This window comes from Rhamphochromis longiceps, linkage group LG4 (assembly GCF_057381845.1).
Source record: "Rhamphochromis longiceps isolate RC_006_pf linkage group LG4, R_longiceps_female_GT1.1, whole genome shotgun sequence".
Classification (NCBI taxonomy): domain Eukaryota; kingdom Metazoa; phylum Chordata; class Actinopteri; order Cichliformes; family Cichlidae; genus Rhamphochromis; species Rhamphochromis longiceps.
This window is the reverse complement of record NC_140560.1, coordinates 36,804,567-36,820,447: the sequence shown is the minus strand read 5'-3', so window position 1 is coordinate 36,820,447 and position 15,881 is coordinate 36,804,567. Positions and strand designations below refer to the sequence as shown.

General features: G+C 44.6%; 1 protein-coding gene across 1 annotated transcript; it reads right to left on the bottom strand.

Moving 5' to 3' along the window:
- Window positions 1-15,249, bottom strand: LOC146672263 (transmembrane protease serine 9-like). The gene is made up of 10 exons (XM_085404815.1): window positions 15,139-15,249; window positions 12,340-12,360; window positions 11,989-12,151; window positions 11,530-11,798; window positions 8,984-9,129; window positions 8,510-8,897; window positions 8,195-8,366; window positions 1,653-1,906; window positions 1,417-1,514; window positions 1-1,091 (listed from the first exon to the last, which is right to left on the bottom strand). The coding sequence occupies exons 1-10, from the start codon at window positions 15,191-15,193 to the stop codon at window positions 738-740; spliced, it is 1,920 nt and encodes a 639-aa protein (XP_085260941.1). The 5' UTR covers window positions 15,194-15,249; the 3' UTR covers window positions 1-737.
- Between the last annotated feature and the right edge of the window lie 632 nt (window positions 15,250-15,881).

Below are 15,881 nucleotides of genomic sequence, written 5' to 3'. Positions count from 1 at the left end.
AGTATTCGGCCCCCTTGAACTTTCCCACATTTTGTCACATTACAGCCACAAACATGAATCAATTTTATTGGAATTCCACGTGAAAGACCAACAGAAAGTGGTGCACACGTGAGAAGTGGAACGAAAATCATACATGATTCCAAACATTTTCTACAAATAAATAACTGCAAAGTGGGGTGTGTGTAATTATTCAGCCCCCTTTGGTCTGAGTGCAGTCAGTTGCCCATAGACGTTGCCTGATGAGTGCTAATGACTAAATAAAGTGCACCTGTGTGTAATCTAATGTCAGTACAAATACAGCTGCTCTGTGACGGCCTCAGAGGTTGTCTAAGAGAATATTGGGAGCAACAACACCATGAAGTCCAAAGAACACACCAGACAGGTCAGGGATAAAGTTATTGAGAAATTTAAGGCAGGCTTAGGCTACAAAAAGATTTCCCAAGCCTTGAACATCCACGATGGAGTGCCCATGTTAGCATGTACATGGTCTGTAATTCTGGCTCTGAGAAAGGCCCTGAGACGGACTTGACAGCCACTTCTAATTGTGATGATAATTCATCAAGTAGAATTTCACGTCCAATTTGATCCTCCACAGCTTCACCACTGAACTCTTAGATAACCAGTTACAAATAAACTCAAAGATTAGCAGACAAAGTTTTAAGCCTGTAAAGTCTCAAAGTCAAGCTTGTTCACATTCATCTGTGTCCATCACATCATGTGAATCAAGTTTGGGTTCTCTAAAGGCAGAGCTGGAGACAAAAGGCAAGGCTGAGGAGATGGATGAAGACAAAGATGAAGGAGTGAGCAGGACGACCCTCGCTGCTGTCAAACAAACAATTCGAGCGAGTTGTGGTGGCCATGGTGGTGGTGGTGACGGAGACATTGGTGGGGTTAGTGATGGTGGTGTTGGAGGCTGGAGACAAGAGTGTCCCCAGCGTCTTCGTCAGGAAGGAGTCAAAGGTGCTCACTCTGGTGAAGGTCATAACTGGAGCTTCTCGTCTCCTCCTGGCAGAGGGGCTTGGAGCTGTTAACACGACCGCCTGGAACCAAGAGCCGCCCTGCTTACACATCAGCGGGCCGCCAGAATCACCCTGAACAAAGAGACGGGAATTCAATTTAAAATCAGAAAATCATATCTAATATTATTTGGTTGCCATGTTTTTCCCTCTAATAATGTTTTTTAAAGGTTTAAAACAAAGATACAGAGACACTCTTAAATTAAATCTAACTGGCCAAAAATGAAAACTGAAATTTCAGAGCTGGAACTTCTTACATGTTTCTGAAGATTGTAAGCACTCTGGAAACTCAAGATGATGAACTATCCAAATTCAACATGTGACTGTAATAAGCAGCTAAATCCAAATTAAACAACATGTCAGCAGACAGTGTTATAAGAAGAAGAATCCAGTCATTTACCTGCTGCAGTGCAAACACGTCTGTACAGATGCTCTCACTCGATGATGAGTTCCCACAGTTTACCACCGAGGTCTGAAACTGCTGCATAACTTCCTCAGCTAACATCATGAAAGATAAGAAAATCCTGATGTTTGACTAAAGAAACTGTAAGTGCAGTGGTCCACATGTGTAATCTGAGAGATGGACTGGTGCAGAGTCTGGGCAGAACTCTGTCAGCCTTCATGTTGCTGACTCACCTCCTCCTCTTCCAGGACTCCAACCGGCCGCCCAGCACGCCAAGCCCTCGGCGAAGGTTCTCCCGTTGTCCAAGCAGATGGGCTGGATGTAGTCGGTCAGGGTGGGCTGGGCAGATAGACGGAGGATGGCTATGTTGGTCCCGGTCGTGTTGCTCAGAGTGATATTTGTCACATTCAGCGTCACCTCAAAGGGGTTGGATCCATTTAGCTTCAGACGCCCCAACACGACAGTCCACTCGGACGCTACAGGGGAGCTGTGGGAGGAACGAAGCACACAAACATAAACTTCATCAGCTTCAAACAAGATCTACACCTTTACGCTCAACTTCATGGGACCCAAGTTTTACAGATTTGAACCTGGTGACATTCAGGCCTGGTTCTAATTAAAGAGGTATATATTTAACTATATATATATATATATATATACATACATACATACATACATATATATATATATATATATATATATATATATATATATATATATATATATATGTATGTATGTATGTATGTACGTATGTATGTATATATATATATATATATATATATATATATATATATATATTAGGGGTTCGGTATGCATATGTATCGAACAATACAACATTTGTAATTTATTTTATCAACTTTCCTTCTGACGATGCTGTCTGTGTTGAGCGCTCAGTGAATCTGCGTTCGACTACTCCGCCTAGGCTGCACTGTCGAGCGCAGATCCACTGAGCGTTCAATACAGACAGCATAGTCAGAAGGAAGAGCGCAGGGCAAGCTAGCAAGACAGAAGTTAAGCTCTCCTTGCAACATGGCAAATTGAACCTCCCCCACCCTCATTCAGATCTGGCGTTTGGAATTATTTTGGTAAGCGCTCATGGACTAAAGTAAAACAGTATGTTGGATGTGCCACGCAATGCTCAATTACATGGGTGGGAGCTAGTGTGTTAGCGCAGTTAGCTCATTAACGTGTTGGCCGTCTAGCCCCATGCACGGGGCTATCAGGGGTAGCTCGTTAACGGAGATTTGCCGTGTTGTGGCGTTAACGTCATTTCAACGAGATTAACCTGAAAGCACTAGTGGGAACACAACGAATATGACTGCACATCGACGTCCCAGGGCTAGCGATTTTTCCAGTCGGGCTACCAAAATCTATCTCTGCCCTGCCCGTCGGGCTATTGTAGGAAGGAAAAATATATGTCAATGCTTTTGCATTCTTTCAGAAATGTAGCTGGGTAATTATGTCATTGGCATCGGTGAGCCACTGTCAATATGTGACATATTGAAATTGCGTTTGAATTTGCGCTTGTTTTTTTGCTTTCACTTTGCAATCGCGTGAACTGTGTATAGAGAGCGACAGCACTGATTGGTGAGTGATGATAATTTGCGCACCAATTCCTCTGACATCGTCTTATTAATCGTTAGCTTACTATGCAAACATGACAAGTGAAATCTCCCGCAGCTTAAACGTGAGAGGTTGATCGCGCAGAGAATCGCTGAGCTTATGTGAGTGCGCGTGTAAAAGCAGCAGGATATATATTTTAGTTCTGCTGAGCCAAATAAGACAGGTCAGGATGAAGAAGTGACAGCCAAAGAAAAGCTTACCACAAAACGGAGAAGTTATGACAAATCAGACTATAAGGAAAAAAGAAAGTGCAGCTTTATGGTTTCATGGACAAAAGAATTTCTGTGGCTGCAATATGATGAGCTAAATAACCAGGGCTGCACATAAGTGGTCCGCAGGTGCGCATTCGCTGTCAAAATAAAAAACATGCACAAGGGTTAGGGTTAAATTTAAAAACTGTACTTTTGAGTTAAAATATATATTTATAATTTTAATAAATGACAAATTAAAAAGGCATGAACATTTTTTTTGTATCGAAAAAATATCGAACCGTGACACCAAAGTACCGAACCGAACCGTGAATTTTGTGTATCGTTGCACCCCTAATATATATATGTATATATATATATATATATGTATATATATATATATATATATATATATATATATATATATATATATATATATATATATACATATACATATACATATATATATATGTATATGTATATATATGTATATGTATGTATATATATATATATATATATACATATATGTATATACATATATATATATGTATATGTATATATATATATATATATATATATATACATATAAGCAGCTGGATAGCGTAGTGGTTAAACTACACGCCTTTGGAACAGAGGATCGCAAGTTCGATTCCTGCCTGGGGCGTCTGTATCCAGTAAGGGTCCTAAGGCTAGACCCCCTATGCTAAGCAAGCCTACCGCAGACATGAGCGAGACAGATAAATATGAAGGCATGCCGGCTCGGACGTCGCCCGGATCAACAAGGTCCGCGTCAGGTGTTGAGGAACCAGGGCACCCTGACGAAAAGTGGGCTACTGGAACAAGAAGGCATCGGTGGGCAAGGGACGAAAACAGGGCGTTGTTGGAATGCTACTACGCAAGTAACCCCGGCGGAAGGGGCTACATGAATAGGATGAGGGACCTATGGATTCTTCGATACCCAACATCCACAATGACGGCGAAACAACTAGTAGCTCAGTGTTCCAACATTCGAAAGAAGGGACTGCTCTCACAGCTAGAGATTGACGAGGTACAACACAAATGCTACGGCAAGGAGGAGTCAGGACGCCAGGTCAGGGGGGAGATATCATCACCCCCACCCGAGATTGGGTACATAGCCCCAAGTGCGATAGGAGAAGGATCGTTGAGTGCGAGAGGAGCTGACCTGAAAAATAGGATCATGGCCAAGCTTGAAACCTGGATCCCCCGTAGCCGGTTACCAAGATTACGTGAAGTACCCTCAGAAGGTCTGCTAGATGATGTTAATGCAGCACTACGGGCAATACCTACAACCACGATTACCGACACTAACAAGCTGATCTACAATACGGCAGCAGTGATCAGTGAGATGCTTGGCTACAAGTTGAACAGCCACAAGGGGCAGTACCCTCCATGGAGAAGGAGGCTAGAGGGCAAGATCAAAGTAGCACGGAGGGAGGTTAGCCAACTAACAGAGTTGCAGAAAGGTGCGACAAATAAGGTGCCTAAGAAATACAGCAAGCTGTCCATACCTGAGGCCTTGGAAACTGCCAAGCAAAGACTCACAGCCTTGGCCAGCCGCTTGAGGAGGTACACCAGAGAGATAGAAGGCAGGAGAATAAACCAGCTGTTCTCCACAGAACCAGCAAAGGTGTACTCTCAGTGGCAAGGGAACAATAACAGAACAGCACCACCAAGGCTGGAGACGGAGCAATACTGGAAGAGCATATGGGAGAAGGATGCAACCCATAACGGCAATGCTCAGTGGCTAGTGGATCTGAGGGCAGACCACAGCGACCTCCCTGAACAGGGTCCAGTAACCATCACAGTGGCAGATATCCAAGAAAGGGTCTCCAGTATGAAGAGTTGGACAGCACCAGGGCCCGACATGGTTCACGCCTACTGGCTGAAGAAGCTGACTGCACTCCACGAGCGTCTGGCAGCACAAATGAACCAGCTGCTAGTTAACGAGAGACACCCGGAATGGCTAACTGAAGGCCGGACGGTCCTGATCCCCAAGGACCCCAAGAAGGGACCGGTCCCCTCCAACTACCGACCAATAACCTGCCTCAGTACTACATGGAAGCTCCTGTCAGGCATCATATCGGCTAAGATGAACAGGCACATGGGTCAATACATGAGCGGGACACAGAAAGGAATTGGCAAGAATACCAGAGGTGCAAAACACCAGCTACTGGTAGACAGAACAATCAGCCGAGACTGCAAGACCAGACTGACCAACCTGTGCACTGCCTGGATTGATTACAAGAAGGCCTATGACTCAATGCCCCACAGCTGGATACTGGAATGCCTAGAATTGTACAAGATCAATGGGACCCTAAGAGCCTTCATCAGGAACTCAATGGGGATGTGGCGTACAACACTAGAGGCCAACTCCAAGCCCATAGCACAAGTTACCATCAAGTGCGGGATCTACCAAGGAGATGCTCTGTCCCCACTGCTGTTCTGCATAGGCCTGAACCCCCTCAGTGAGATCATTAACAAGACTGGCTACGGATACCGACTACGGAACGGAACAGTTGTCAGCCACCTCCTGTACATGGATGACATCAAGCTGTATGCCAAGAGTGAACGAGACATCGATTCACTGATCCACACTACCAGGCTATACAGCAATGACATTGGAATGTCGTTCGGACTGGAGAAGTGTAGTCGGATGGTAACAAAGAGAGGGAAGGTAGTCAGAACTGAGGGGATTGAACTACCAGAAGGCAACATTGCAGACATAGAGGACAGTTACAAGTACCTGGGGATCCCGCAGGCAAATGGGAACCATGAAGAGGCCGCTAGAAAGGCTGCAACCACCAAGTACCTGCAGAGGGTCAGGCAAGTCCTGAGGAGTCAGCTGAATGGTAAGAACAAGATCCGGGCCATCAACACATACGCCCTGCCCGTGATCAGGTACCCTGCTGGGGTAATAGGCTGGCCAAAGGAGGAGATAGAAGCCACTGACATAAAGACAAGAAAGCTCCTGACCATGCATGGAGGGTTTCACCCCAAGTCCAGCACCCTGAGGCTGTACGCTAAGCGGAAGGAAGGGGGCCGGGGACTGGTGAGTGTCAGCACCACAGTCCAGGATGAGACAAGGAACATCCAAGAATACATTGGGAAGATGGCCCCAACTGACCGAGTGCTCAGTGAATACCTCAGGCAGCAGAAACCCAAGAAAGAGGAGGGAGACGAGGAACCATCATGGAAGGACAGGCCCCTGCACGGTATGTACCACCGGCAGATAGAGGAGGTGGCTGATATCCAGAAATCCTACCAGTGGCTGGACAAAGCTGGACTGAAAGACAGCACAGAGGCACTAATCATGGCAGCACAAGAACAAGCTCTGAGTACAAGATCCATAGAGGCTGGGGTCTATCACACCAGGCAAGACCCCAGGTGCAGGCTGTGTAAAGATGCCCCAGAGACAATCCAGCACATAACAGCAGGGTGCAAGATGCTAGCAGGCAAGGCATACATGGAACGCCATAACCAAGTGGCCGGCATAGTGTACAGGAACATCTGTGCCGAGTATAACCTAGAAGTCCCGAGGTCAAAATGGGAGATGCCCCCAAGGGTGGTGGAGAATGACCGAGCTAAGATCCTGTGGGACTTCCAGATACAGACGGACAAAATGGTGGTGGCTAACCAACCGGACATAGTGGTGGTAGACAAACAGAAGAAGACGGCCGTAGTGATCGATGTAGCGGTTCCGAATGACAGCAATATCAGGAAGAAGGAACACGAGAAGCTGGAGAAATACCAAGGGCTCAGAGAAGAGCTCGAGAGGATGTGGAGGGTGAAGGTAACGGTGGTCCCCGTGGTAATCGGAGCACTAGGTGCGGTGACTCCCAAGCTAGGCGAGTGGCTCCAACAGATCCCGGGAATAACATCGGAGATCTCTGTCCAGAAGAGCGCAGTCCTGGGAACAGCTAAGATACTGCGCAGGACCCTCAAGCTCCCAGGCCTCTGGTAGAGGACCCGAGCTTGAAGGATAAACCGCCCGCAGGGGCGCGCTGGGTGTAAAAAGTACATATATATATATATATATACATATACATATACATATATATATATATATATGTATATGTATATATATGTATATGTATATGTATATATATATATATATATATATATACACATATACATATATATATATATATGTATATGTGTGTATATATATATATATGTGTGTGTATATATAAAATAAAATCTGTTGAATTAGATTTTGAATTAGTAAATGAGTCTACTGCTCACTATGAGCTCTATCAATCAATAGCATCATGAAAAATGTAACCAACATCCCACCAAAGTGTGTAACAGACACACGTGCAGAAGCTGCAGTACTACCAGGGAGAGCACTGCCAAAAAGAGAAAAGTTACGAGCAACCAAGGAAGGTGTGTAGCTAGGTGGCTAATATGTATTTACATGTAAATGTGTCTGTTTAAATCCTTTCCTGTAATTATTTTCATGCTGGCTTGAAACAGCTTAGTGTGGTCGTGGCTCAAAGAGTTGGCAGTTCGTCTTGTAACCAGTCTGCCCCAGGGCAGCTGTGGCTACAACTGTAGCTGCCTCCACCAGTGTGTGAATGTGAGAGTGAATGAATAGTGGCATTGTAAAGCGCTTTGGGTGCCTTGAAAAGCGCTATATAAATGCAATCCATTATTATTATTATTATTATTAGTGCAACTTCTTAATATGTGTCCTATTACACGCCTCACCAAGATACTGGGGTCATCTTTTATAAATGTACACTATGGTACCTAAACCATCTATGCAGTTTAAAGAATTAAATTACCAGGAAATGAAGTACACCACAGAAAAAAAATGTGGCCTATTAGGGCCAGAGTGCCATCATGACTGAAAAATCTAAACAGCCTTCAGATTTACTGAATATTTCCTAGTCCGAGGCAAATTAACTGTATGATCATCCGGCCAAACTACAGCTCCAACTCACCTTGAGAAACAGCTGGCGTCACTCAGCACAGAGTCCAAGGCTACCAGAGTCCCACCACACACGTGATTTCCATTTTTCTGCAGGCTCGCCATCCACGGCCACGAGCCCACTGACGCAAGCAAGGTTCCCCCGAAAATGTGTGAATTCCTCGGAGCTTGTCCACAGACTACAGCTGAGGACAAAACCAGAGGCAAACACAAAGAAATCTTAAAAACTTTAACCACATGAACCCATCAGTTCAAGTTCATGTAGTGTATAATAGACTCAAGGTTAGAATGTTTTCTTTAATAAAGTATTGTCATGATGGGTCCTCACGTTGGGCAGTGGTCAGATGCAGCGTGGTTGTTGGAAGTATTGTATTTGTAGGTGTGGTGGGGGTTGCTGGGGGGGTTGTGGTTGTTGGATGATTGGTGGTTGTTGGAAGTGTGGGGGTTGTAGTGGTGGTGTTAGTAGGTGTGGTGGTTGGCACTGGTGGCAGTCCTGTGCAGGAGACACTGAGGTCACTGTTGGTCCCAGTGGACGTGAACGTCATGAAGCCCGGCTGGTTGGAGGAGATCTGGCTGTTGATCCAAGTCTGGTACTGGGATACTCTGGCGTAGACTCCTGGAAAATTAGGCAAGGCGCAACCTTCCCCAAAACTGACGACTCCCGCCTGAATCCAGCGACCGCTCTGCTTGATCACCATTGGACCTCCTGAATCCCCCTTTGAGAGCAGAAACATTTACTGTTAGCTGAGGAGAAGAAACTGTAGAAGGTGAAATTGTGCCAAACACAGGTAACAACAATCACCTGACAGGAGTCCTTTCCTCCTGCACTTAACCCGGCACAGATCATGTTGTCAGTGATTGATCCCACTCCATAGTTACAGTTACACTGCCTGTTTCCCACAACAGGAACCTCCACCTCCATCAGGTTTTGTGGAGAAGGAAGGGGCACTGAAGGGGGTAAAAAACAAAATCTGTTTAATAAACAGCGTGTGACAGATTAAAGGTACAAACCTGAACAGTAAACAAAGGATCGTTCCACTTCCAGGCATTTATTCTGGTGGTGACTAAGTTTTAACTCAAAGGATTTCCAACTTTCAGTGGTCACATGACAGAAAGCTGTATATATTGAACCAACAGACAAATCTGATTAAAAGTAAAAAAAATGCACAATCAGTTTTTAAAAGTGTTTTTGACGTTCTGTTCGTATCTCTATCTTTGATGCTTCAGACATTTCCCAAATAATTCAGTCCATGTTTCTTTTAGTGTTTATAAAGTCTGTTTCCCCTCCACGCGCACAGGTTTATCATCAAAAACGAAACTGCATGAGACCAGTTTCTTTTTTACAAACATTTCCTTTGAGGTTGGCTCAGAAACTTGGTGAATTTTTGACTTTTCGAGGACAGTGACGTCATCAGCGAGAGACCGGTGACCAGCATCGCGGAGCATGACGTCCGAGCGGCACTGAGGAGAGTGAACACAAGGAAAGCGGCGGGGCCAGGCGGCAACACCGGCCGTCTGCTGCGCTGCTGTGCTGACCAGCTAGCAGGTGTGTTCACTTACATCTTCAACGAGTCCCTGGCGAAGTCTGTGGTCCCCACATGCTTCAAAAGATCCACCATCATCCCTGTGCCCAAGAACAGCAAACCCTCATCCCTGAACGATTACCGGCCAGTTGCACTGACCTCGGTAGTAATGAAGGTGTTTGAGAGGCTGCTGAAGAACATCATCTCCTCCTCCATCCCAGACACCAATGATCCGCTGCAGTTCGCCTACAGATCCAACAGATCCACAGAGGATGCCATCGCCCACGTCCTACACACCACTCTCAGCCACGTGGACAAGAAACAGGGTAACTATGTGCGAATGCTGTTTGTTGATTACAGTTCAGCGTTTAACACAATAGTGCCCTGCAGACTGTTCACAAAGCTGAGGGATCTGGGACTTAACAGCCGTCTGTGTGCATGGGTGTTGGACTTCCTCACTGGCAGAACTCAGGTGGTGAGGGTGGGCAGGTGCTTCTCCAACAGCATCACCATCAACACAGGAGCACCTCAGGGATGTGTCCTCTCGCCACTGCTCTACTCCCTCTACACTTCAGACTGTGTGGCCACCCATGGCTCCAACACCATTGTGAAGTTTGCTGACGACACAGTGGTGTTGGGTGCCATCTCCAACAACGATGAAGCGGCCTACATGGATGAAGTGAAGAATCTGGCATCGTGGTGCCAGGACAACCACCTCCAGCTGAACGTCAGCAAGACCAAGGAGCTGGTGGTGGACTTCAGAAGGGGTCAGCACAGAGACTACAAGCCCATTATCATCAATGGAGCTCCAGTGGAGAGGGTGCAGTCCTTCAAGTATCTTGGTGTCCACATCTCCTCAGACCTGACATGGGCTGCCCACATTCAGGTCCAGACCAAAAAGGCTAGGCAGCGCCTGTATCACCTACGACACCTGAGGAAGTTCAGGGTCTCTCCAAAGATCCTCAGGATTTTCTATACAGGCGCTGTGGAGAGCATCCTCACACAGAACATGACATCGTGGTTCGGGAACAGCTGTGTGAAGGACCAAAAAGCTCTCCAGAGAGCAATCCTGCAGCAGAACGCTGCTGCAGGATTGCTCTCCCCCCGCTTCAGGACACCTACACCAGGAGATGCCGGACTAGAGCAGCGCAGATACTGAAGGACCCGTCCCATCCTGGCAACAAACTGTTCCAACTTCTGCAATCTGGTAGAAGGTTCCGCATCTTCCGGGCAAGGACAGAGAGACTCAAGAGGAGCTTCTATCCCCAAGCCATCCGGGCCCTAAACACACACACCCGCCCTCTCACATCATCTATAATTGACTGAGACAGGACTCTTCCAGACACTAAACCAAGGCACAATGTACATTTCAATTCCTTTAATTTTAAATATGTTTATATTGTCTATCCTGTAAAATAGTCAGATGTCTATTCATATTAATGTACAGAATTCACCTGCTTGCTGCTACTACTGCACATGCACAATGTATATATATATATATATATATATATATATATATATATATATATATATATATATATATATTCTTCCTCTACACCCCCCCCCTAAAGTTTTTGCACATGTCGAGATGCGTGTCAGGCTACATTTCACTGTGTGTTATACTTGTATAACTATGCATGTGTCAAATAAAGAACCTTGAACCTTGAATAAATTCATAAATCATAGTTTCTGAAACATTTAGGCTTCTCTTCAGCAACAGAATCATAAAATAAGCAGACAAAGGCTCCTTTATGGATACTTTGGAGAAGCTGTTTGTTTCCTGTCATCCTCAGACAATATTAATCTGTTCTAACCAGTGACCCACCTCCACTTCCTATACTGCCCCAGCCGGTGACCCAGCTGTTAACACCGCTGTAGAAGATGCTGTCTGAAGCTGCCAGGCAGACGGGAGAAATGTAGCTGCTGAAAGTCACCGGTGAGGAGAGCTGCAGGAGGCAGACGTCGTTGTCGTTGGTACCAGAGTTGTAGTTTGGATGTTTGATGATCTGTGTTACTGTCCGAGACACTGCATTGGGATTAGATCCCTGTAGACTCTGAAGGCCCAGATTCACAGTCAGACCGCTTGCAGTAATGCTGAGATCATCAGGAGCGACACGAACAGTGCACAGTTGTTACAATTGTTATAGACGAGAAAACATATATAAAGTTTGACTTCCTGCCCTGTTAAATATTTATCCTGTTACCCCCCCTGAGCCCCCAGATTAGGACCCTCCATAATTTCCTTAAATCATGTTTAGAGTGCAGCTTCAGCCTCATCACTCACCTTCTAAAGCAGTGAGCAGCAGTCAGCACCCACTGACTGTTAATGAGGGATCCTCCACAGAAGTGGGACCCAGATGTTTGCAGACTGACCTGCCAGGGCCAGCTGCCAACAGGGGCCACCTGTCCTCCTACAATCCTGGTGTTCAGAGACGCCTTACCACAAACTGAAGACCGACATTATAACACAGAGTGAGCATTACTGTAGGAGCTGTAAACTCTCAGCACTACAAACTGCTGAGTGAGGACACAGTGATCCTGGAGTCTACAGTTCACTCACAAACTAATATTCATATGAAACTAAAGATTTATTACACATAAAACTAAATCATTACACAAAGAAGCTTTTTCTTACCATCCAGCTGTGACTCAGACTCTGAAACACAGAAAACAAACCATTTTAAAACAAAAGATCTCCATTCATTGTTCTGTGATTAGTTCACTGTCGTTAATAATAGTGGGAAAGTTGATTGTCTGTGGTTAGCTATAAGCATCCAGCAGAAGCTCCAGTAGTGGCTGTAGCAGTGAGTCAGTCCCCATGTTGGAGAATTTTAATGACATCATCTGACCAATAGCACGGCTGCTGTGAGGCGACTCTACTAACAGATCCTTTAAAATCTTGATTATGTGACCAGCTTTGTTTATGCTGCCACCTGTTAATTAATTGAATGTATTTTGGGAAATTTTCAACTTGTATACATATTCATATATATTTATATGTACTGTATGTGTTGTTTACTCCATTAGTTTTACATTTGTGGTATTTCTTCATTAACAGACGGATGACGGCACCCACTGGACTCCATTCCAATAATTCCAACTAATCATTGACCGAGCAAAGCAGTCAATGACGCCAGTGGGCAGCTTCATCCATCTGTTAAACGCAATCTTTGTAGGTATGTCTGTGAATGTTCTCAGTCATCCAGGTCATCATAGTCTAAGGAGCTTAGAAAGAAAAGCGTCTGGACTTCTTTGAGTTGCTTGAAGACGTTTCACCTTCATCCGAGAAGCGTCTTCAGTTCTAAGGTCAAATGGTGGAGAGTCCCAGATTTAAACCCAGTGGGAGTAACCCCCCACAGAGGGACAAAGGACCCCCTGATGATCCTCTACCAGTTGGAGCATCCCCAGACGCCTTAACGCCCACTCACATCCTGGGCCATCTGACCTCAGGAAATCACATGATAGGGTGGGGCCAGGTTTCACAATGAGCTCACCCGAAACCCTGGCTGATTGGGACCCACACCCGTTTTTACACCTTAACTCATGTGATTAGGTAGAGGATCATCAGGGGGTCCTTTGTCCCTCTTTGGGGGGAAACTCCCACTGGGTTTAAATCTGGGACTCTCCACCATTTGACCTTAGAACTGAAGAAGCTTCTCGGATGAAGGTGAAACGTCTTCAAGCAACTTAAAGAAGTCCAGACGCTTTTCTTTCTAAGCTCCTTAGACTATCTTTGTAGGTAGTTTGTGTGTGTGTGTGTGTGTGTGTGTGTGTGTGTGTGTGTGTGTGTGTGTGTGTGTGTGTGTGTGTGTGTGTGCGGGGTTACCTTTTACACTGTTAATGTTTTCGTTCTATAGACTGGTTTTACCTCCATTTCTGAGAGGATCGTTATCGTGCTGTTTGTCTCGAAAGAGTTTCCTGATCTGTGTGTGTGTGTGTGTGTGTGTGTGTGTGTGTGTGTGTGTGTGTGTGTGTGTGTGTGTGTGTGTGTGTGTGTGTGTGTGTGTGTGTGCGGGGTTACCTTTTACACTGTTAATGTTTTCGTTCTATAGACTGGTTTTACCTCCATTTCTGAGAGGATCGTTATCGTGCTGTTTGTCTCGAAAGAGTTTCCTGATCTGTGTGTGTGTGTGTGTGTGTGTGTGTGTGTGTGTGTGTGTGTGTGTGTGTGTGTGTGTTGGTCTGGGCTGCACACACAGTATTTTCATCTTCCACCCTCCATCATTTCATAGAAAAGGTCTTTCCTCACCGTAGTTTGGACACAAATGATGCGGCACCTTCTCAGAATCTAACGCACTTCCTGCACTGAGCTATGATGAATGAAACCTGTTATCACATCTTTAACTGTTAAAGATGTTATCACATCTTTAACTGGCACGACAAACTGCTGCGCATCGCCGTCACACTTTTCATTTAAAAAACGTCTCCAAAGCTCAGAGATCAAACATCCTTTTGAAACGTCTCAGTCGGTTAAGCTGCAGCTAATAATCCCATGAATGACTGAATTAAAGAAATAAGACAGCCAGCTTTCCCCTTAAATATATTTCCAATTAAATATTAAAGACACACATTTTTTAAATTTTAACTAAAGTGATACAACATTTCAGTCCACATTGTGCAGACTGAGATATGATCATGAAAGCAGATCTAAAATATTTACTAAATCTGACACTCGACACTTAATGTCACTAAATAATGACGGGGTAGCTTTAATTTTATTGAAAAATATTTATAAAATAAACTTTTATTGTTGGAGGAAATTAAAAATAATCCTCTCTGTTTCTTTTTCAGATGCCATTAGTGTGATTCATGTAGTGAAGACAGCAGCTGCAGAAAGCGGTCATACGCACAGAGAGCAGTTTTAAAGTTATAAACAACCATCAAATAATCATTAATAAACATAAAGATTCAAACCTCTCATGAAGAAACTTTTATGAGAGGTTTGAATCACAGCCAAGTTTGAATGAAGCTTTATTGACCAGGACAGAAAGTAAACTGCTACTGAAGAATCAGGAGAACATTTTTAAATAAAACATGTATTATATATGACATTTATATTATTATATCATGTGATCATGAGCTCTGAAACACGATATATGTACATGTACTGGAACTCAGTTATTGATCTGAAATGTTTAAGCTTAATCAGGTTAAGGTGATATCCTCCTTTGTCACACGTTTAGATCCTCATGAATAAATGATGTGTGTCAATCAAAGCTGACTGAATAAACCAACAAAAGTTAAGGTGAAATAAAGAAGTTAAAACCTCTCAGCTGCTTCCAAACCAAACAGATCATCACGTTTATCTGTGAACCTAAAATAAACCACCAGTCCTCCTTTTCCTGCAGTGTCACTTTAAAGTGAAGCGCTGTGCTCCTGAGTGTTTTCGCCCTCTGAGTCGTACCTGCTGCAGGTGTGTGCAGAGAGCTCTTACCTTGGGTCAGGAGCATCAGCCCAGCAGCCAAACACATCACTTTGTAGAAAGCCATCGCTGTAAGATCCAAACCTCCAGACCTGCTGAGGCATAAATAACCTTCCTCTCTCCTCCTCCTCTCTGTCTGCGGTGCATCCCACACCAACACCTGTCTGACGACACGCCCAACATTGCAGCTCACCTGATTTTCCTCACATCAGACACAGTGAAAAAGCAAAGAAGCCAATGTGGGCGACGTGAGAGGGGTGACTCGGAATAAGAGGAATCATGATTTCACTCCAACAAAAAAACACACAATCTTTTCTATTCCCGGTAACCTGATGGACCTCCTGTGTAGAGTTACGCACGGATTTATTCTTGGGTCAGAAACTATGGTCAGCACCTGAGTTTCTCCAGTGTCTGCGTGGCAGCCTTAATGCATTTTATCTGCATCCCCTGATTTCCTGAAGTCATTTTGCTTCAGCTGATCTTGAGAAGCTCAGTACTATTCAGCAGCACAATCAGAAATACGATGTAAGCTAGCTGTTCATCAGTGTACCAAAATTTTTGCTCATTAAATCAGGCTTTTGGCACAACTGAGGCTCTTTCAGGATTTTAAGATAACGTATCAATTTATAGAAAAGGAGTATTAAAAGTTGTGTTAGCTGGACTCTCAACACTGATGCTGTTTTAGACTGACATGTGAATAAAAGCTGTAATTGGTAACTCTACATTGCTCATAGATGTGAGTGTGACTGGTTGTC